At 35.9% G+C, this 22,924-nt stretch overlaps 1 protein-coding gene across 1 annotated transcript in view; it reads right to left on the reverse strand.

Moving 5' to 3' along the window:
- Positions 1–8,117, reverse strand: part of masp2 (MBL associated serine protease 2) — a 43,277-nt gene extending 35,160 nt beyond the window's left edge. Inside the window, exons 1-2 of the mRNA XM_022676939.2 lie at positions 8,006–8,117; positions 5,567–5,616 (exon numbers count right to left, since the gene is read on the reverse strand). Of these exons, the coding sequence (XP_022532660.2) occupies positions 5,567–5,604 (38 nt within the window). The 5' untranslated portion in view covers positions 5,605–5,616; positions 8,006–8,117. The remainder of the gene's footprint in view (positions 1–5,566; positions 5,617–8,005) is intronic.
- Positions 8,118–22,924: the final 14,807 nt, after the last annotated feature.

Genomic DNA, 22,924 nt, shown 5'->3' on the forward strand with positions numbered 1-22,924 from the left:
CTTAAAGTTAACCGTCTGTTTTCATGATGGTATAGTTTGGTTGTAGACTGTAAAACATCCTTTACTTAAATAGATGTAATGATTTGTTTTAACCAAGGAAGATCTGTGTATATCTACTTGCATTGTGTGTGTTTGTCAGTGTTTGAGCTTGCCAGTGCATTTCTTCTTATTATAAATGTTGATTTGGCCCCTCGCTTGATGATGGGCTTCTTGACTTGCATTTACACCTCTTTGAGCCACACACTGAGAGTTCTTCATAACAGCTATCAAATGCAAATCCAGCACTTGGAATCAACTCCAGACCTTTTATGTCCTTAATTGTCATGAACTAATGAGTGAACCGAACTGGCCATAAAACGGTGTCTAGCTTTTCATTAGCATGTGAAAACGGGTAGAATAAATAAAAACATTGCTGTAATTACTTGTGTGATTTGCTGTGTTTATTGACATACGCTTTACATCCTAATAGCATATTTATCAGCTTTAACCCAGAAAAAATCAGATGAAGTCAAACTGTAGAATATTGGTGAGGAGTTACAGAGAAGTAACCTGCAGCCTGGAAAATGATGCTGTTTAGCATGTAATTACCATCTTTTGTTTGTTTGTAATGGAATTTGTTATTTTCCTAATTTTTTTTCTCTTTGTGGTGAGAGACATTTTATATAAGAGGAGCTTGAGAAGGAAAGGAAAATTGAGTTACTGAAAAATATCCTGCTACAAGTACAGTGGGTCTGAACTGAAAGCTAGCTGGTGTGTTTATCTTGTGTGGATTTTCAAGGAGGACTGTAGGTAGAGGGTAGGGTTTTTGGGTTTAGAGTACTGGTTTATACAAAATTACCTAATGTAGCTTTTAGAGATGCCCCGAAACAAACATTGTTGGATGAAACCAAAACTGAACAAATGAAACATTTGGCCAAAGGCAGATTACAAAAAAATAAATAGCCAAATTAACTTGCTTTTTAAAAAATCACAAGTAATCCAGCACTAGGAGGGTGAAGATCATCTACCCACCTAGAGAGAGCAGGGCCAATTGGGCTTTCTCTGACTCCGGCTGCTGATGGCAAGCAGCATGATCCGGTATTTGAATCAACAGTGCTCGGATCATAATGACAGCATCTTAATCCAGGGGAAGACTTAGAGGCCCAAAATATTTCGTTTTCGTATTATTTTTTTAGCCATGTGAATGTAAGCAAAAAGTCTAACTAGTCTTAAAAATAAATGAATAAATATGTTTTGGAAAATGGTCATTCAAAAATTAATGATAATTATTTTGGGGATATCAATCCATAAAGATATTGTAAGACGATTTCAAGGAAAATAGAAGGTAAAAATAAAGGTAGTTTTTAAAAAGGCTTATACCCACAGTGGTGAACAACATCAAAATCCTACCAATTTGAAGTTTTGCCTGTTTGCAGTTCCCCAACTCTTCTAAAGCAGAAGACAGATTTCTCTTTTTCTCACTAAATACGCTGGTGTGTCCACTGCCCCTAAGGCCAGGAGCAGAAAGCCGTAGTGGTGAGCGGGATCAATACCCTGACCTCACGCGTCAAAACGCTCCTCTGTGTTCACCACATGGCAATTATGCTCTCGGATATAGAACCTCCACCGCTTCAGTGTCATTGTAGCTGCTAAAAGGTTAGAGTGAAGCACAGCTGGAATCAGAGAGGTGGAGGGGGCCGGGGGACAGTTTAGATCAGAGAGAGCAAATAAATGAGAGACAGCCTGAAGAATTTATACGCCACATTTTCTTTTGTGCGTGTGTGTATGTGTATGTGTATGTGAGTGCATAAAGGTGTATATTTATAGCTGGAATGCTTATGATTGTGGCAGCACAGTTCTTTAACCTTAATCTGTAGTAATGAAATGATCTGACCTCAGGAATCAATTTAGGAACAGTCATGGACAGACTCCTGCATTATGCTGTGCTTAGAAATAAACTGTTTGTTAATAAAAATCGGTTGTTTGCACACGGCTATAAAATAATTACTTTTTGTAAATATTATACAGATGTGTGAGCATGAAGATCCATCCACATAAATCTCCACATGATGTAAATGCCAATAAAATAGAACCTTTAATCCAGAATATAACCTTTACATTTCAAATTGTACATTTTTCAGACAAAGAATCATCCAGTGATCCAAATGCTAAAACTCGTTTGTTGTTATTATTTCATTGAGGTTGTCCCACACTAATTTTGATCTAGGGCTTTATATTAAAAAAAGTGTTTTGTCTCTGCTGCAATTAGGCATGGGACATTTCATGGTCCTCACAAAACAACCCAATTTAACCACTATTTGATCTGGTAATCTTCTAACACTGATTAACCGAGCAATATCTCTTATCTTTTCTGACAGATTTTTATAAAATATATTTTTAACTGTCATTTTTTGTTCATTTATTTTTAAATTTCTTTAATTAACAATATAACCATAAATCTTTCTAAAGATTTCTTTATAAAATCAGAAGATAATATCTTAAAATATGCTAGGGCAGTTGCGCAACCCACTCAGTAGGTCTTCACCTATTACTAGCAATGCCCCCAACACTAGGATGTGAACATCAGCCACTGCCACTTATGTAGCATTACTGGATAGTCAGCCACTCAGAGGAAAGCGCAGCAACCCAGCTCTGGTACAACAGATGTCTGTGCTGCTAAACTTTCCATTAGATGTGATGTGGGTAGAGTGCCCCACCTACCCAACCTAAAGAGAGCATTGTTCTCTCTCGCACTCCGGCTGTTGATGGCCAGCAGAATAATCCAGGATCTGAACCAGCAATCCTCAAATGAAAGACAGCAATGCAAAGTTGCTGAATTTTTCCAGATTTATACCCTTGAGAAAAAAGCCAGGAGCCACAGGAGCTCAGGAATCATGTAGGAGGTTGAAAAAGCAAATGTGTTTTCATTATGGCATTACTCAAACACCTTTGGAGCACCTTCATTTTTGTATTGGAAATTGACATGACAATATTTTGGAGTTCTGTTATATTTGTTATGAAATATGATGAAGAAATTAATTGGATTATAATGTCATTAGATTACTCCTTACACAACATCCCAGTTAGACAAAAGCTAAAGTAAGTAAATAACTAAGTAAATACTAAAAATAGAAAATAATAATATAAAATACAACCAAATAAAATAAAAGTATTCATAAAACTAATACATCATCAAATTAGAACAACACAAATACCACAAATAAATTTAACATTAGAGGAACCAAAAGTTGTAATATTCAAGTAGAAGTTTTAATAACCAAAAGTTTCTAGCTGATATTAATAATGCACTGTGTGTATCTAAGATTGGAGTAAAATAAGTGACACTGAGCAAATATAATCTGCCTCTGTTAGACATGTCAACATAAATGTGTGAGAAAGGGCATAAGGGAAAGAGTATTAAAAAAAAAAAAGCCACTACATGGTGAAGCTTGGATATAAGCGTATATAATTTAATATTCATATAAACGGCGTCAAGAATAAAACTGAAACACCGGTTGTGGGATGTTTGCGTGGGTGGCTGCAGTGTTTACCACGGCTTGGTCATACCAGCCAAAATAACTATAATACACTGTTCTGAACTAAAGCAGCAGCTCATACGTGTATAATAATGTGTAGATGAATAAATAAAATTACTATGCTGCGGATCGCACACAGAGCTGCTGGTTGTTGTTAAATATAAATATATCAACTCACTTGCTTCACTTGCTAAAGCAATATCAGGTAGTTAAAATATTTATATACATTTAAAATACCTAATTAAATTTGAAACAGATGGAGTCTGGTAGATGTTGTATGGTGTTTTACCTGCCTGAGTAGTGCTAGGAGTCGAAACTGAGGTAGCTTAAAAATGTAAATTGGATTTTTTTTACATTCAAAGATATTTTTCATTGAATATGCATGCTGGAATTTTGATTGCTATGTTTGCATGATTGCATTTGATTGTTGCACAAGATTTGTTCATGTCTGAATGCTGTAAATGTGGTTCTGTGGTTTTGTCCTATAGCAGGGTGGGTAATATATATTTATTGACTCAGATTGATTGAATGCTATACATGTATTGTACTTCCCTTTTTAAGCTTTAAATATTTATTTTAATTACCTCAATAAAAGAATCAGCGAAGGCCTTGGAATGAACCCTGGTTTTGAGATGTATTTTGGTGGCAATTTCACGTAAAACACTGACTGGGAGCAGAGCCCTGTTTTCAGCAAAGCCTAATCTGGACTGGCATTATTCAATAATTTGCTTTTCCGTCGTCCTGAATAAAAATCAGCGTGCTGCACCTGTGTACCATTTCTCCTCATTACTTTCATGCGCGTGCTATTGTCTGCTACACGCTGCTATATAGGCTAGCACCTACGTGTCAGGCCCACTCAATTGGCAAAAGCCTGCCAGACCACAAAAGTGAGGAAAAGGCCATATGGGAAGTTTAATTCTTGAAAAAGATGCATGAAAGAGTAAATTGAAAGAGTAATGGCAATGTGACGTCCAGGCTGGAGCTCAATGCAGGAGGACTCAGCCTCGATTTATCACCAGTAATTCCCCCTAGCATTAGCTGCGGGTTTTAAAAGGCTACTCAGCAGCAGCCTGCCACGCTTCCCAACATTTCTCCATTTGCTCCTGCTGGGCTTGTTGGCACGCATCAGCGACCCGGCACCGCTCACAATTAACACACACCCCGGTACTTTAGTGGTATGTGTCAACTTGCTCGATTAGCTTTTGATTAGCTGTTTACTCTCCAAAGCCTCCACAGTCTGAGGTGCTGCATGTTTATCTCAAAAAAGAAAACGTGAAAAAGAAGCTTTTATAAGTTTTTATACATTTCTATTCACAGCTTACGTGTGTCACTGCAGACATTTTCTATATACATATATATATATATATATATATATATATATATATATATATATATATATATATATATATATATATATATATATATATACAGTTTTTGTCTGTTTATATATAGGCTCAAATTACTATTGTGATGCCAGTAGGTTACATTGTGTCAGAAAAACAGGATAGATCATATAAGATGTACCATAGATATTTTAATGCATCAGCTATTGTGCTAATTATTGGTAATTAACAATGCAGTTAATAAAAATACTATACAAAGAGCTTTTTTTGTCTTTAGCATTTAAGACCAGTTTAGACCATTTTTTTCTGATTTTTCAGATGGGCTGTCAGGTTTTGATATTTAGATGTATTTTACATAAATTTATGAATTAGTTAAATTAGTGCAAAACAACACCTGTTTTCAAAGATATATAAAAGGAGATGTGGTTAGATTTAATAAAATTGAAATTTTGGGTTAATAACTGTTTAATTCTGGTATATTATTCTAATATTTAATGAGGATATTTCACATTGCTTGTTACTTTAGCAAGTCAGAGGCCTAGCTACCTTTTAGTAAAAGCACAAAAATAAAAAAGCAAATATTTTAGAAACTTTACACAAAAAAAACTGTACAAACACATAAAATGTATTTTGAGTTAGGACTGTTTCTGACTGCCTTTATGAATAATCTAATTCACACTATAATTCCATAACAGATTTACAACTTACCTTACCCAGCATAGCCATACTTCATTCAGCCTCTTCATTCAGTTCTGTCCCTTAGTAAAAAGGAAACAGGAGTATTAAGGTAATTATTTGGTGAAGGAGTTGTTTCATTAAAATACGACATTTCAGACTGAACTTCTGAATGAGGTTATATAAACATATCAATATCTAATAATAAGGCAAAAGTGTGATAAATCTAAGGTTAAAATGAACATGGTAAACGATGCCACAGGTCAGCACACTGGAAGTGCTGAGTGATTTTAGGATTGTGGAGGAAAAAATAGGAAAATTATCAAATAAAGTTAAAGTGCACATATTTACACACATTTACTCTTAGGCACTTAAAAGTGTTTGGACTCAAGACAGATGATGACAGTTTGAATTAACCTTTAAAATTAAGTTGCTCCCCAAAGCATTTCATTTTTTTCTAATCACAGTGACTGACGACAAGTCAAACTGAAAGGGGAAAAAAATACTTTCACCAACCTGTTACAGCAGCTATTGCATGCAATTTTAAGAACTGGTCCATATATGAGGCCCTTAATATATAGCAATCATCATTATCATTCCTAATAAAAAAAAACAGTAATAGTGGTCACTGTAAGAAACCTACTTTTATTAAATTTTCACTATTGTATTTAAAGAGAAAATCTATACATTTTCTAAAAATATTATTTTTTTTCTGGTGACAGTTAAAATGTAGCTCACAGGGTGAGATGTAAGAACTGTATTTTTTATGCAAAGTTGGGTCTGGCCCTGCTAACACTCATGTTTTGACCAGTTCTATTTGACCAGTTCTGTGTACATTTTCTCTTTTTCTATCTCTTTAAAAGATATTCAATTCAATTTAATTCAAGGTGCTTTATTGGCATGACAAATAGTGCTACATTTGTGTTGCCAAAGCCTGAGTTACACAGTTTAAACAGTAAAGTTAAAGTGGAAGAATAGTAAACTGATTTAGAGACTAACACATTCTAGAGTGTAGAACAGAACAGATTCTACATTTTTAAAAAATGCAATAAATTTATAAATATTTTTGAAAACAGAAACCAGCATTTTGGCACTTAAGTAAGGAAAACATTACAACCTGCTGCTATTATTACATACAAATCACAAGAGATATAGTCAACACCACAGTAGTTACTCAGATACGCCACTTCAGAAATTACTTTTGTCCCTACACCTAAAATATTATGACGACATTTTGGATTAGTTTATTAGTTTGTAAAGCCCCCATATCAGTAAATATTTTGTTACATTTTAAAACAAAAATTGTGCGTGTGTGTGTGTAGAAGGGTTAAGCTTAGATTTACATTAGATGGGGCTCATTTACAATATAGCTAAAATAGTATTAATAGCAGTAAATAATACAATGAGAATAAAATAAGTATATAATACTAATAATATAAATGTGAAATTATACAATAGAAATAACCTACGTAAGTTACAACTGTAACAAACAGAACTAATGTTAAATCGTAGCTATGCTAGCTTGTTAGTCTGCTCGGTGGGCATGTAACGCTGAACATAATCAATTTTCACAGCCTGACGTGAACTTTAGCCACTACTTTAACTTTTTAAATTATCTTGCCCACTAGTTAGCTAGCTAACACAGCTGGTATACAAAGCTATATTAGCTAACTAGCTACCTTAGAGCTCCAATAATAATGAAGCTTTCTAATATTAAAATGTTGAGCAAGTTATCTAAGTAACTAATGCTAATTGGTGTTCGAAAAATAACTTTTTCCATAAAGTAACAATACAGGTATGGTCCATTATTAAATACAGACACTCTTCCCATTAATTTACATATATTTTATACAGTGTAGCAGTGTAGCTTACATCTCTATTTTTTGGTAGCCTATCTAATGTTAGCTGCTGTTAGCTACTGGGTGCATATTATTAGCTATTCAGCTAATCTTTCCAGAACATATAGCAACTGAACCGAAGTTGCTATATGTTACATGTTGCTATATGTTACTTTGTTAATGATTACAGATTTTTTTTTTTAATGTGGGACACACATGTAAAAGTCTTACTAAATTAGCTAGATGCCATTTCCTGTTGTATTTTTAACAGGTTCTTAAACACCTATTTTTACCAAAATACCACTTAATTCAGAGACTGTTTTAGACACAGCTCCCTGGTCAGCAGCTCTAGCTCTGTAAAGCTCACTGAGCTCACCAGAAACACTGTGGTGTGTGTATTTAGACAATTAAGCTCAGCTTAAACTCTAACCACCTTTCATCACACAAGCAGCTCCACATCATACTTTAGCTCTACTGAGTAAGCTAGTTAGCTAGGTAGCATGGTGGCTGCCAAAGGTAAGCAACTGAATACACAACAATATTTTGACCAGCTTCCAACAACAGAGCCTAAAATTGTGTTACATTGACACAGCATATAGGTTATATACGTTACACACAAAGAAACACTTTTTACCTCATTATCGATGCTTTAAAGTGTCACACAGGTGGTTGAACTGTAAGCCACATTTTAGACATGTTTTGAGCAGGAAACTTGAAGCTGCTGGGCCACATGGCTGAATCTTGTTTGTTTGTCTCTCTCTCTACTCCCAGGTGATCTGGGTTGCCAGGTCCAACAAAAATATCCAGCCCAAATTCAGTCTAAAACTTGCTTTTCAGAAGCTTAAACTAGCTCAAAATATATATCTGCCACACGTTTGAAGCAAATGGCAAAACAACTATGAATGTATGACTTAGTATTTTGTTTATAAGAAATGTGTTACCAGTATTGCTATTTATCTAACATTAGTGTTTTATAAGTTTCTTCGTTTTTAAGAACATTTAATAATAACATAATTAGCAAAATTAGCAACAACAAAAACAATTACTAACTAATTTCTGTTCTTGCCCCACTCTTTTTTTTTCATAGCCTTGTGATTTCTGGTTATATTGTGATTTCTCTCTCTCTCTCTCTCTCTCTCTCTCTCTCTCTCTCTCTCTCTCTCTCTCTCTCTCTCTCTCTCTCTCTCTCACTCTCTCTCTCTGTCTCTCTCTCTCTGTCTCTCTCAATTTGGGGGGGAAACCGTAAACCTGGCAACTCTGCAGGTGCTCTCAACAGCTCCTAGCCCCGCCCACTACTCAGTCTTTTGACTGACAGGCAACTGAACCAAACATCTTGCACCAACTTAAAAGAGATCTTAACAGAAAATAGTGAATTAAAGTTTGTGAGCACAAATAAACTATTGTACAAATAAATAAAATGAACTTTTTTAGAATATCCTCTAAAACTTTAAATTAAATAACAAGAAAATTCAACAGGGCTACATCATATTCTATAATAAATATGGCGGGGTCCAAACAAATAATTATGAAGTGAGAAGATTTCATTAATATTTGGCATTTTCTTTTCACTGATGCAAAGGGAGAATTCATGGCTTTGCCAGCTTGCACTTACTTTACACACATTAATTAATTATCCACTACTGCATTTACACAACAGTGGCAGCAACAAACAACAGGAATACATTAACCCAGTATTAGTGTGCAAAAAATGATATAAATAAATAATATAAACATTGCCTTTACTTTGTAATAACATTTAATATTATTCATTATAGTTATTATTCATTTTTTTATTATGATATCTTGGTTCTCTTGGGTGCCCTTGGTGGCATCGCTGCAAAATTATTATTCTTTTTTTTTGTCGTCAGCATTTGTACAAATGAAAATACATTCAATTTAAGAATCAAAGGTACAAAAAACAAAAATATCAAATCAAATCAAATTTATTTGTATAGCGCTTTTTACAAGAGGTGTTGGCACAAAGCAGCTTTACAGAAACATGATTACAGGACAAAGAATCAGGCAAAACATTAAACATAGAATATACATAATACAGAACCCCCAGTGAGCGCGGAGGCAAGGAAAAACTCCCTCAGAGCTGCAGGAGGAGGAAGAAACCTTGGGAGGACCAAGACTCACATTTAAGGGGGGACCATCCTACCACTGGTCAAACGGCTTTTAAATTAAAATTTAAAAAGTCTTTTATACATCCATATAGGTTTTATATATTCTGGAGTATAATAGCGCCACTAATGGCTTGGATGTAATCTGTAGTGGAGAATAAGATGGACGATGAGCAGCTGATCTGTGGTGGGTGGTGGATGGAGAAGAGCTGACTTCAGAAGCTTCCATCAGTCTGGCCGGACAGGAGACGCGAGAGCCTGAGGGTCCAACATCGGTATCGGGTCCGACAGGTGGGCAGTCAGTAACTCGGAGGAAGGCAGAGAGATGGAATTAGTTTTGACTCGATTTATGTAAAACAGGGAATATAAAATATTATCAGAGTGTGGCTAATGACTCCGGCAGATCTAAATAAAACAGCCTAACTAAAGGGAGAGAGCCAGAAGGTAACATAGACATGGAGGCTCCCTGAAACACCAGCATCCACCCACTCCACCGTCCACAAACCTGAGTGACCGTGTGCAGTGGGAGAACAACAGCACCAGCATCTCAGTTTACCACAATTCCCTCTGTCCATGAACCCCTGGATCTGCAACCTTATCTAAAGGAAAAAACATTAATTACCAAAAGCTAAACTAAACAAGTAAGTTTTCAGTCTAGACTTAAAGATTGAGACTGTGTCTGAGTCCCGAACATATTCGGGGAGATTATTCCAGAGTTGAGGCGCTTTATAAGAGAAAGCTCTTCCTCCTGCAGAGCTCCTCTGAATTTTAGGAACTACTAAGAAACCAGCACCCTGAGATCTAAGTAATCGCGGTGGTTCATAATAGGAGATGAGGTCTCGCAAATACTCAGGAGCGAGCCCGTGTAGGGCTTTATACGTTAACAGGAGAATTTTATAGTCTATGCGGAATTTGACTGGAAGCCAGTGCAGTGCTGACAGGACTGGACTAATATGGTCAAATTTTCTAGTTTTAGTAAGAACCCAGGCTGCAGCATTTTGAACTAGCTGAAGTTTATTTAAGTTACTGCAGGAACATCCAGTAACTTAAATAAACTTCAGCTATTTCAAAATGCTGCAGCCAAAATAGACAAAAAGGGAAAGAAAAATATATTATATTAGATTGTATTAAATTATTTAATCATATTGATTATTTTAATGTCTCCATTACTCTATAAGCAGAATTAATCTTCAAAAACATGTATGAAACTCGGTTTTGAAAGAGACTGCTTCACTTTTGAATATGAATTTTCCCTTTCATCAGAAACAATACGTTTGCTTCCAAATTATTTTCCAATTAAATTTTGCATATCTATCTAAAACCTTCAGTGAAAAAACTATTTACTATACTAAACTAGTCTATTCTATTCCACAAACAAACACAGGTCTCTTCTATGTCTAAATTATTTTTTAAACCTATTTAATTGGATGCATGCTGTGTATTACCTTAAAGTGAGTTGGTTAATTGGCTACACTGAATTAGGGAGAAGAATATAACCTGTAAAATAACAGAGATTATGAATATAACAAGTATTTTAACAGCAGTGTTTAATATATTGGTCCCACCTTCTGTCCAAACCTACTTATAAAGCACCTGTTCTATATGCATAGTAATTTGTTTACTCTTTGAATTAAAATTCATTAATCAGATACTGAAATATAAATGGGAAATAGGTTTTTATTTTTTATTGAATTGTATTTATAGTGACCAACACAAATATACAGTAGTACTATACAGTTGTATAATAAACAATGTAATATAATACGTGTAATATTGTGAACTGTTGTCTAGCTTTATTCAGATCCATAAAGCTGAAAAGAATATTAAAAGAGCCGCAATCAAACCTTGGATTGTTTTTTTTTTGTGCATCTTGACGATGATGACTTCATACCAGTAAATGGTTCGAAACTGTCATTCCCCCACTATCACAACAAATGTATTACTGGTTCAAAGGCTCTGTAAACCTGGGCTAATTTCGTGCTTTGCTCCACAAGTGGCCCTGCTGTGATCAAGACTCTTGGAGTACATGTCTGACAGGTCATCCCAGTGTTTATACAAGATGCTCAATACCAGGGTCCTCCGTCTCCAGTCCATTTCAGTAATTGCACCACAGAGAGGTTGAGGGGGGCTGGCAGGGTATATGACAGAGTCATTGCACAGCTAATGAGCTGCTGCTACAACATCCTCTCTGCTTGTTAGCTTAACTGTTTCTGGACCAGGGAAAGAAAAAGGAATTTTAAAGAAAAACTTTTAAAGAAAGATGTCTTATTTCTTTGACTTTCCTTAATGACAAAGGTGGTGCACTTCCGATCTTATGGTTCTCTGACCATATGCTTAGTCAAACAGTAATTATTTCATTGTTGTAGTAACACACATGCTGCTTTATACTCATTATCAGGCTATCAGGCCATCTTTCTCCACGTCAGCAAGTACTTCTAAAGCTTTTAAACCATGTGAGATCATGTGGCATTTCTGAGGCAATCTCAGTGGTTCAGTCAGTCATAGAGCCTGATATTCATAACCCAAGAACCACAGATCTCAGCTTAGGAAGCATACAGTTCACAGGACAATCACAGGCAATAAGACAAAAAAAAATAAAAGTAAATATAAAGATTAAACAAATGTTCAGCAACCTGGCATTGGAGAAACTGACCTGTATAGCTAAAGGGAAGCTTGATGACTTTGAAGACATGTGGTTACCCTTCTTGCGATTTGTAAAAAAATTGTAACATGTAAAAATTGTAAAGATGTAAAGTTTATATCGATAGATTGAGCATTGGGTTTTAGGGTGGGGGGATGATTTCTGGTTGTAAAATGCTAAAAATTAATAAAGATATTTGTGAGAAAAAAAAGAAAGTAAATATAAAGAACACTTTTCCAACTGTTAAACATAGGTATGGATGGACAATGCTTTAGGCATGTGTTGCAGCCAGTGACACATTTAACTGGTAGAGAAAAAAAGTGCTTCTACTGCAGGATGACGATAAGATCATTAACACATAAAAACCTGATAACTACAATAGATTATCTGAAGAGATGCAAGATAAAGGATATTCTATGGTCCTCACAGACCTAAACATTATGAAAAAATCTGAAGGTAGATCTTAAAAGAGCAGTGTATGCATGACAGCACAGGAATCTCACAGACACCAACATATGCTTCAATCTCTTTCCATATTTCTAATGTTAAAACTTGAAAAAAGTATTACTCTACTGCTTCAGTTCAGATGTATTTTTCACTATAGATGACAGGGTTTGGTATCTCTCTTAGCTTGTAAAATGCATGTTTAAAGCGTGTTCTTTAGTGGTGACACAAAGCTCTTACAACCATAGAATGAAGAAATGCAAATTTTTACATAATACTGTTTTAAAGCAGTCTCTGTGCAGCTAATACAAACCTACTGAATTTAAGCTCATAAAAAAAACTTGAAAAACAACAGTTAGACATTGTTCACACTTGGTCACTTAATACGTATTAAATATGAGGATTATATCTGGATTAGGTCAAGCCACCTAAAAATGAAAACAATTAAAACAGATACAAATCTGACCACAGATCAAGTGGTCTGAGACACATCTGAGCCACATGTTAGAGCAGTGTAAACACATCCATCTCTCCAAAACACATTGACAGCCGAATTCCTCCCAGCACAACTGAATCACCAGTAATAATAGCCTTTCAAAGAACAAATTTGCATATTCCATCCTACACAGCACTCGATTTTAAGTCTGACTAACTGGAGTTGCATTTGTCCACCATGGGGAAACCATTGTGGCTGAAATCTTATCTGGATACATTGCAGATGCTAGTCACTTCAAGTGACCAGGGTTAAACAGGGCCTCTGTCAACCAAATACTGTATATTTAGAAGTGAAATGTCTATCAGCACAAGGGTGCTTTAGAGGAATTGAATCAGATTATTCACACTGCATGCTGCTAAACTGACATTTTCATGCTCCATACACAAACTGATTGTTCTGGAACTGTTAACTTTGATGCTTTGCATGCTAAAAGGTCAAACAGTTTGAATATGCTGCATTCATTACAATTACAACATTTTCCAATTCGGAAGTCTGTACCTCCTACCGAAAAAACTCAACATCCTGCAGTTGGAGAAAAAGAATTGAGCACTCAACAGGTAAGCTGTACTGCTTGTTTGGCTGCTGAATGCGTATCAAGAGCTCTTAAAAAGCTTTTACACTACATTTAAAGAGACGTCTGGTTAGCGATTCATTTATTTTGAAAGTGGATGAAGACTATGACATGTCACTGCTAATAGACCTCTGAGACATTGAGTCACTTCCCTGCTCAAAGACACAGACGATTGGTTGCTGACCAACGTGACCAAAACTAAAACCAACATATGTGTAAAGGTCTCATTCCATTGTTTTTTAATTCACTTTAAAATTTCTAGTTGTGGTCTCCAGTATGAATGAATGCCATGTGAGCCGTTTTTCGTAAAAGAAAAAAAGTGCTCAGGTGTTTCTGTTTAACCCTGCTTTAGATCAGTGAGTTAAAGAAAGACAGGATTTCAGCTCTTGCTCATGAATATTTATTCATGCCAATGTATCACCTCTGATTGGCTAACAGCATTGTAGCTGAGCGGCTCTTTGACCCCCGCAAGCCAATCAACACCCCCCCCCCCTCGGCATTTATAATATTTCTTTCAGTTAAACTGAGGCTACTAACTCTTACCTCAGACTTGGTGAGTCAGTGCTTGGTTAGTTTCACCATGTCGAAGCCACAGAGTCCGCATTATATCATAAAATCCAACGCAAACGGCTCCCACTTTGGCTGGTGTTCTGTGTTCAGTTGAGCTACCCTGTCAAGCTGTGCTTCCATAGTGTATATTTAAGGATGTCTATAAAACGCAGAATCAACCGGAGATCCAATTTAAACCTATAGTTACTTACACAAGATAGTTAGCGTTAACTAGCTGATGTAAATATAGCAGTAACTTCATTACACACTTTACCACCATAGAGCAGCTTTTATATAGGTGGTGGGTCAATCTGCAGCACTGCAGTAACAATTACAGTACATGGTGGTGGTGTGTTAGCAGCAGTGCTGCTGGAGTTTTTAAACACTGTGTCCATTCACTGTCAAATTTCCTAGATGTTTTTTCTCTGAACCTAGACTAATTGGATGTCTAGTTATGCTGCATTGGCATCAGTTGCAAAAGAGGCGGAGTCTGAATTTACATGTATCAGAGGTCAATTGTCATAGAGAGAGTCCTAGTAAGTTGATAGGTTAAATATCTAGTTTGTGGGTTACTAAATTGGGAAGAAAATTTTGTAAAAAATAAAAAAGACACATAAATGTAAAATATTTATATAATTTTACACATCATTAGTAATATATAAATATTAATATTATTAAGATTATTTGATATCTATTAAAATAAATGTAAGTAATTGGAATTTATATAATAAATAAGAATATTTTTATTTTTTTTATTAATTAAAACAGCAAAAAAGGAGAGCAATTATATTAATGTAGACCATTGACATATTATATTCATGTACAACCTCCTGATACATTAATTTTTTTTTCTCACTGTAGTAAATTGAAGTTCAGACACATGTCACGTGTAGGAGTCATGAGGTAATGGCACAGTAAGTGTATGTCCCCAGTATGTCCCCTGTCCCCTTATAGCTTCATCATAAGGCGTCTGTCCCTCCCCCTGATGTGTGACCCCCGCTGCAGCGGGCCGGGTCTCTATGGTTACAGGCATCCCGCACCCCTTCTTCATGCCTGTGACATCTAATTTTCTCGGGGATCGGCTCAGTGAGGAGCTCTGAGCGGGATAATGATATGCTTTTAGCTGCAGTGACTAGCAACACAATCACGCTCCAGCAGACCAGGCATCATTAGTGCCTGCATGAGTATCTATTACTCCACAACTGGTCACCTGTTCAGATCCTCCAGCTCACACACACACACACTGACACATCTGATTCCTGGGTTTGATCATATGACAAAGGACCAAATGCATGACGCACATCCGCTGAGTCTGAGACCTGAATCATTTGTTTCAATACATATGCACTTCCAGTCAAAAGTTTTTAGTACAAACTCATTTTTAAGCTTTATTTTTTAAATGATTAAAAATCCAGTGTACAGTGAAGTCACCTCACCCCCAATTAACCTCACAATGGCTGTGCGATCTAAAGCTTTTTCTTAAGCTGGAGAAGATTAAGTTCTCCTCAAAAAAGAATTGGGACCCTGTTATATTGTACTTTGAAAAACTGAAGTGTCTTCCTGATACATGACCTCCTACTGTTAACTGTACTCCAGGATATCTAAAGACAGCTGGACTTAAATGAAAAAGCTTTGGTTACTTATATTTATGTACTATATATTTTATAACAGATGAGTGGGCGAGTTCTTTTTTTGTTTTGTTTTTCCTCTCTTCTTCTTCCTCTTCCTATTTCTGAACATATACGTACAGGGGTTGGACAATGAAACTGAAACACCTGGTTTTAGACCACAATAATTTATTGTGGTGACGGACAGTTCTGGTGGAAACAGGAGAGATGAGGTGCACATTGAATTCTGCCGTGATTTGGGCAGCCATGGTTTTGTGTTTTTTGGATACAATCCACGTTAGCACCCGAACATCCCTTTCAGACAGCGTCCTCTTGCGTCCACAGTTAATCCTGTTGGATGTGGTTGGTCCTTCTTGGTGGTATGCTGACACTACCCTGGATATCGTGGCTCTTGATACATCACAAAGACTTGCTGTCTTGGTCACAGATGCGCCAGCAAGACGTGCACCAACAATTTGTCCTCTTTTGAACTCTGGTATGTCAACCATAATGTTGTGTGCATTGCAATATTTTAAGCAAAACTGTGATCTTACCCTGCTAATTGAACCTTCACACTCTGCTCTTACTGGTGCAGTGTGCAATTAATGAAGATTGGCCACTAGGCTGCTCCAATTTATCCATGAAACCCCCCACACTAAAATGACAGGTGTTTCAGGTTCAATGTCCAACCCCTATATGTTTGTTTTTGTTTCACGTGATCATTCACGGACTCATTCAACTATGTATAAAGACCTTTATGTTGCGTTTTTTTCCACAAATAAAAATTTTGTTATTGAGAAAAAAAATCTAGTGTACAAAATTGCCACATCATTTAAGAAACACTAAGACTAAAAACTAACAAAGTACTCTTAGTATTGTAAAAAAAGAAAAATAAACTATATATTGTTAAAAAAGCTGAAAAAATAAATGTATTGGTTAACAACTTACAGCTATTATTATAAGTCGCATTAGATAAAAACTGAACTATGGAAATGGATTAAAAAAAATGTCAATTTACAAAGCTTTTGTCTGTAGTGAAGCAATGCTTAAACATATTGTGTTACTGCTCTCTTTACGGCAGCATTTACACAGTTTCACACAGCACATTCACACTTTTAATTAACTATAATAACTAGGAAAATATACAGACACACAGAGAATTCTGTAAATATTAAAAGTGTAAGTCATTTTCTTTTAAAGAGATTACAAATGAAGCAAAAATGCGATGATTTCCTAGATCTTCAAAACTGGAGCAAATTGGTACAGGAAGACGTTTGGCTGACCCACATGGAAACATCTTTAACCTTGACTGAGAACTATTAGAGGTCTGACAGGTGAAATAGTGCAGTAATAAAATCATTGATAGGATGAGAAAATAAAAAGCAGTTTGTCTGAACCATACAGCACTGCTATTGGACAACTTAAAAAAGGGGTGTTGTAAAACGTTTGACCAGTAGTATGCGTACAAAGATTGGGACAGAATAGTAAATAGAAGTAAATGCAATGCAAATAAATGTTTCTTAGATTTTCTTTTACCTTTATTTGATTGCAGACAGAAAGTTAGATATTTCGGTTTTGTCTGATTCCTGTAAAAAAATACTTTTTTTCACAAGATGTCATAAGTTATTTTCACATGACTCTGTGTCCAAACAAAGGAGCACTTGTGAACCTTTATTCTGAAGGCTGTAGGTTGTATGGATCTCAATTTCAGAGTTCAGATAGCACTGCTGAGTCTTTACTTTCAGATGAGTATATTATGAAACAGAGGGAACATTTAAGTAGAAACAGTCCATAATCACACTCATTGTCTCACATCGTGTATCGTGTAGCTCACAGTAGGTTTTCACGCTGAAGCTCCAGATCGTGTGCATCATATTCATGTATAATTCATAAACAGCAATAACACAAAAGTATGACATGGTTGAGTTACTTCGACTCTTTTCCTAATGCCACTCTGACATGCCATCAGCGTCCCACTCACTTTCTACTCACTTATCACTCATGGAGAAGTCGAGCAGTCTGTATTAGCCCACCTAAGTCTCACATGTGAACCAAAGCTTCCTAAAAGATTGTAAGGATGTTCTGTTTCTGAAATTGCTTAGATTTATCAAACTTACCAAATATGGATTCTTTATCACTTACATAGCGTTCCGTTCCCTCCTTTTTAATGACATTTCATTTTTCCTCCATCATTCTTTCTCTTTGTTTACCAAAGTCTTACCTACTCACCCTTAAATGTGTGTGTGGTGCGTCTAACTCCACCCATCTCTAAATGTCACCACTGAGACAAACCAGGCAAGACTGACTATGATAGATAAAGCCCCCCTAGGCTGTAGTGGCCATGCGTACACTGTCAGTGCACAGCAAGTTCAGTGAAAGTAACCTCAGATACACTGCCTATCTGTTCTATCTATTGTGGGGTCTAAGTATAATAGCTTATTATTATTATTATTATTATTATTATTATTATTATTATTATTATTATTATTGGTGACCTGTGGTTTATATTAATGTTCTAACAGAGTATCCCAACATATACCAGATTAATTAATTCATTTGAACCCATAGCACTTCATACTTTTAAACCCTTGAAGAATTATTTTTTGGGTATGAGACCTAAAATGAATTTTAGAACCTTCACATAAAGGTTTTCTATCAGTTGATTTGTTCCTCTCAGGCTCTTTACCCTTGTGAAAAGGAAGTATACTTAAGAGCATTAAAAGTATGTTTTAATTAGATAAAGAAAACTAAAAGTACATGTTCAATTTAATGTAATTTATGAAAATGCACATTAAATATTATTTTTCTGCATTTCCATAATATGTTGTCTTGGCATTAAATACTGCTGAAAGTGCACTTTAGTGTAGTTTTTTTTCCAGTAACATTAAGGTGTACACAATATGTGCACCAATATGTAAAATAGTACCTTTACAATATACTTCAAGTGTATTAATTTATTTTTTTTACTTAAGATTGCAGAAAATATACAAAAAAGCATGTAAAAGCACAACATAATGCTTTAATGTTGCATTTAAATATAGTTCAATTATGATTTAAATATACTTAAGATTCCGGAAGTTGTAGTACAATATAGTACAAAGGTACCTATGAATTTTAATGTTGCTTATTGCCCATTTTTTTTTACAAGGCCTTAAAATGGTTCCACACATATGTTTTTTTAAGGAACAACCTAAAGAACAGCAGATCTTCAATGATATTTCATATTGTACATTTGAAAATGAAGGTTTATTATACAAACTGAATTACTTTAATGGCTGTACGGGCTATCTTCTCTGATGTCTTTTGTTATTTTTGCAGAACATTTAATAAAAGTAGCTGTTTTTGAACAGCTATTTGCTCCAACTTGTTTGTAGTACGCCAAGAAATGTAATATAGTGGTACAGATACCCCAACAAAACTAACTCCAAACCATCCAAACCAAAGCAACATTTACAAACGAAACATCCTACATGTAAAGACAAGCCGGTAGAGTTTTTTCAAAGACGACTTCATGAGCTCAAGGAATTACAGAAGTGTCTGACAGCATCTTGCTTCAAACAAGAACAGGCACTCAGTGCGTTTTACCACGTAGCTCACCATTTACGAAGACCAAGAAACCCCAAAAAATAGCAGAAGAGCTTATTTTACCCACAGCCATGTATATGGTAAGAGAGGTGCTGGATCAATCAGTGGCAGACAAGCTTAAAACCATACCACTGACTCCCCAGACTTTAAAACTCTGATCAAAAGTAAAGTACATGATGCCCAACTGTCTCACTGACTTCCACAAAAGACAGGTTAGGAGAAAACATCTCTATTTGTAGCCTTATTTATTTAATGCAGTTTTGATATTTTCATTTATTGTCGTGACTTAATGAGATGTTTATTGTTATTATACACTCTAGTAATACTTTGAATTTGGCGAATTTGGTGGATGTTATAAGGTTCATATTCCCTTTCTAACCGAGTAACCTAGCAAACTCTGGATTTACTAAAACCCTCAGGAATAGCTAAATAGATGCCATGTTGTCTGTTGGATATACTGTATAGTTCCATCTTGTGCTGAGCTCAAATCAATATTGTGATAAATTGAGCATATTACTTTAATTACAATAAATAAATGTTTAAATTAATCATTATTAAAAAATAAATAAATAAAATAAATAGATTTTGTTGGTTACCTAAACTGGAAGTGAATCTGTACATAATATTGAAGTGTATGAAATCTACTACAGCCCTTACCACTTAAAAAATTTGAGTTTCTGTGATTTTACCAAATAAAAAACCTCTGGAATATAATCAAGAGGAAGATGGATGATCACAAACCATCAAACCACCAAACTGAACTGCTTGAATTTTGCACCAGGAGTGGCATAAGACTGGTGTGTAAGACTGGTGAAGGAGAACATGCCAAGATGCATAAAAAACTGTGATTAAAAAACAGGGTTATTTCACCAAATACTGATTTCTGAATTCTTAAAGCTTTATGAATATCAACTTGTTTTCTTTGCATTATTTGAGGTATGAAAGCTCTGCATCTTTTTTGTTATTTCAGCCATTTTTCATTTTTTGCTAATAAATGCTATGATTTTGCTATAAATAGCAAAATCTGAGAAACCCATTCACAAACTGAAGTGTTCTCTTATGTTTTTCCAGAGCTGTATGTCTATTATACAAAAATCGGTTTTATAAATAGAACCATAGAAAGGGTGTTTTTCTATGGCATTGCTTTAATACAGACACTTGAAAATGAAAGTTAAAAAACAAAATCCCCTATATGGTTTGTTTTAAGAAAGGCATGAATGGCTATGATAGATAAAGCCCCCTGAGTAGTGGCAGCCATATTTACACAGTCAGTGAAAGTAACCTTAGATGCAGTGCCTACATGGCATTGATCAGCTATGGGGTCTATAAGTTGTTTATTCAGGGTTAAAACAGTAGTCCACTCTTGCCTGAAGATGAATCGAAAAAGTACATGAAGAACTGGGGGGCCGTGTCTTTCGATTTACACCCCAGCCCCACTGTCTCAAAGCGCATTACATCTGACAATGAATCAGATCCAAACCAAGCACCAATCTGTGATAAATGTGACTGTGTGACTTTTTGACGTCCTTCGGCATCACCTTCCATTTTTCACCTATGAGGTAATTTCCTCTCACTTACTCAGTGGTATTGGGGTTGGGGAAAACACAAGCATGGTAATAAATGAGCCGCCTCTGGTCATGCCCTGCCGTTTCACACGTTTCCTTTGAAGGAAAAGATTTCAAAAATGAGGTGTGAATTTCACTGCCTGCAAATTTACCCAAAGGCAAAAATAGGAGCTGGCTTGGCATTTGCTCATCGAGAAGAACTCATACTGTGTGTGAGTGTGTGTTTTTGAGTGTGTGTTTGAGTGTGTTTGTGTGTGTGATATAAATAGGAAAAGACACAAAGAGACACAGAGGTGAAGCTTGACACCTGAGGATCTGTTCAAACAACCCTTATTATTTCTGACAGCCGTTTAAAGGGGGTTTGATACTCAGTTAGTCTCACTTCAAACAAGAGCACACTGACCTGAGCAGGGTGCTGACTGAGTTACCTGTACCATATACACAACAGAGCTAAACATTTTTTAGTACATTATAAATGTACTGTAAAAAAATATATATATCTTCAGTGATGTGCAGGCGCTATGGCCCAATGTGCTTGGGAAACTGCCCTTTTGCCATTCTTGGCTGATATTGCCCTTCCGAGGGAGGGGAAAAAAATAATATAGGCAAATATGAGTTCATATTTCAACAAGATTTTCTTTTTTATTTTGATTGGAGTTTCGTAAAACAAAGTTTTTAGAGTCAATCATTCAGATTCAGACACTTTGAGACAAAAGGGAGGGGTGCGGGCGTAGCGGGGACACGCAGCACGCTTCACTAGAAACACAAAAAAGAGCAGCACACGACCGGGCGGCGCTTCAGCCGACTAGCAGAGACCCAAGAGGAGATTGAAGATGCCGTAGGAGTAGAGCGACTGCCCTGAAGGTGAGCTTGAAATGTAGCCTTCACAGTATTACAAGACATGATCACAATCAACTGCTCTAAAATCTGATGTCGTCGAGTTTAGGACGTTTAGTGATCCTAAATAATCTGACAGCCACCTACTGTGCCACGTTTAGGTAGCAAAAAAAACCCGACAGCCAGCTAGCTTGCAGTCAACGTTTAACATGGCTCAGGTTGTTTTGTGGGAGGCCAACCAAACTAAGTTACATGCAGCTGATAACATTTCATTTTATCAAGCGAGATGAATGTCGGACATAAAGCACTATTCGAATTATTCACATGCACGTTGTGTTAATGCAGAACATTCGAAATGCCCACGGAAAAGAGACGAATACAGGAGAGAGAGAGTCTTTTTTTGAGTCAAGACCAAGACCAGGAAAAAAAAACGAGACCGAGAACAATACCGAAAATACATTAAAGTATCGTCTCTGTTTTTGAAAATGATGCTTAATCTGTGTCTCTTTAAAACAATTATGTAGAAGTCACCACATGAAGTAATCTGAACCAAAATTCCATTTGTTTTTAATATAAAATAAAATTAAACTAGTAAAAACAATACACATGCTCTCATACCCAAAAAAAACCCAAAAAAACGGAACTAGTAACACGTCATCCTGTGCAACAAGCGAATTCCGAACGAAAAGTGTTCAAGGATTGCATTCTGACCGAAGCAGGAGTCACTTGTTTTTAGCTGTTAACCAATCTTTCTGCAGATTTTAGGCACACAGAGAAAGGACTGATTATGACTGTTTGAATGAACTTCACCTATAAAAATGTGCCAAAGTCAGGGTGCACCTGACTCTTAAGAGAACCAGTGCTCAAGTGGCAGGTGACACACAGACTGATTTCAGGTTTATTGCACGCATCGCCCAAAACACACCCATGATTAATTTGGAGTATTAGTACACGTTGTTGTGTGTTTTTAGCTGCACAAGGCATACTTTTACTGTCGTTACAATAGCAAAAACACACTGACATACCCTAAATCAAGCTGCATGGTCCACAATTGATTAATAATTAATGGAACAAGAAGAGCCCACAAAGTTCTTCTTGGCATGTATATCATCACTGTCCAATGTAAAACAAGTAT

Source organism: Astyanax mexicanus, chromosome 13 (genome assembly GCF_023375975.1).
Source record: "Astyanax mexicanus isolate ESR-SI-001 chromosome 13, AstMex3_surface, whole genome shotgun sequence".
NCBI lineage: Eukaryota > Metazoa > Chordata > Actinopteri > Characiformes > Acestrorhamphidae > Astyanax > Astyanax mexicanus.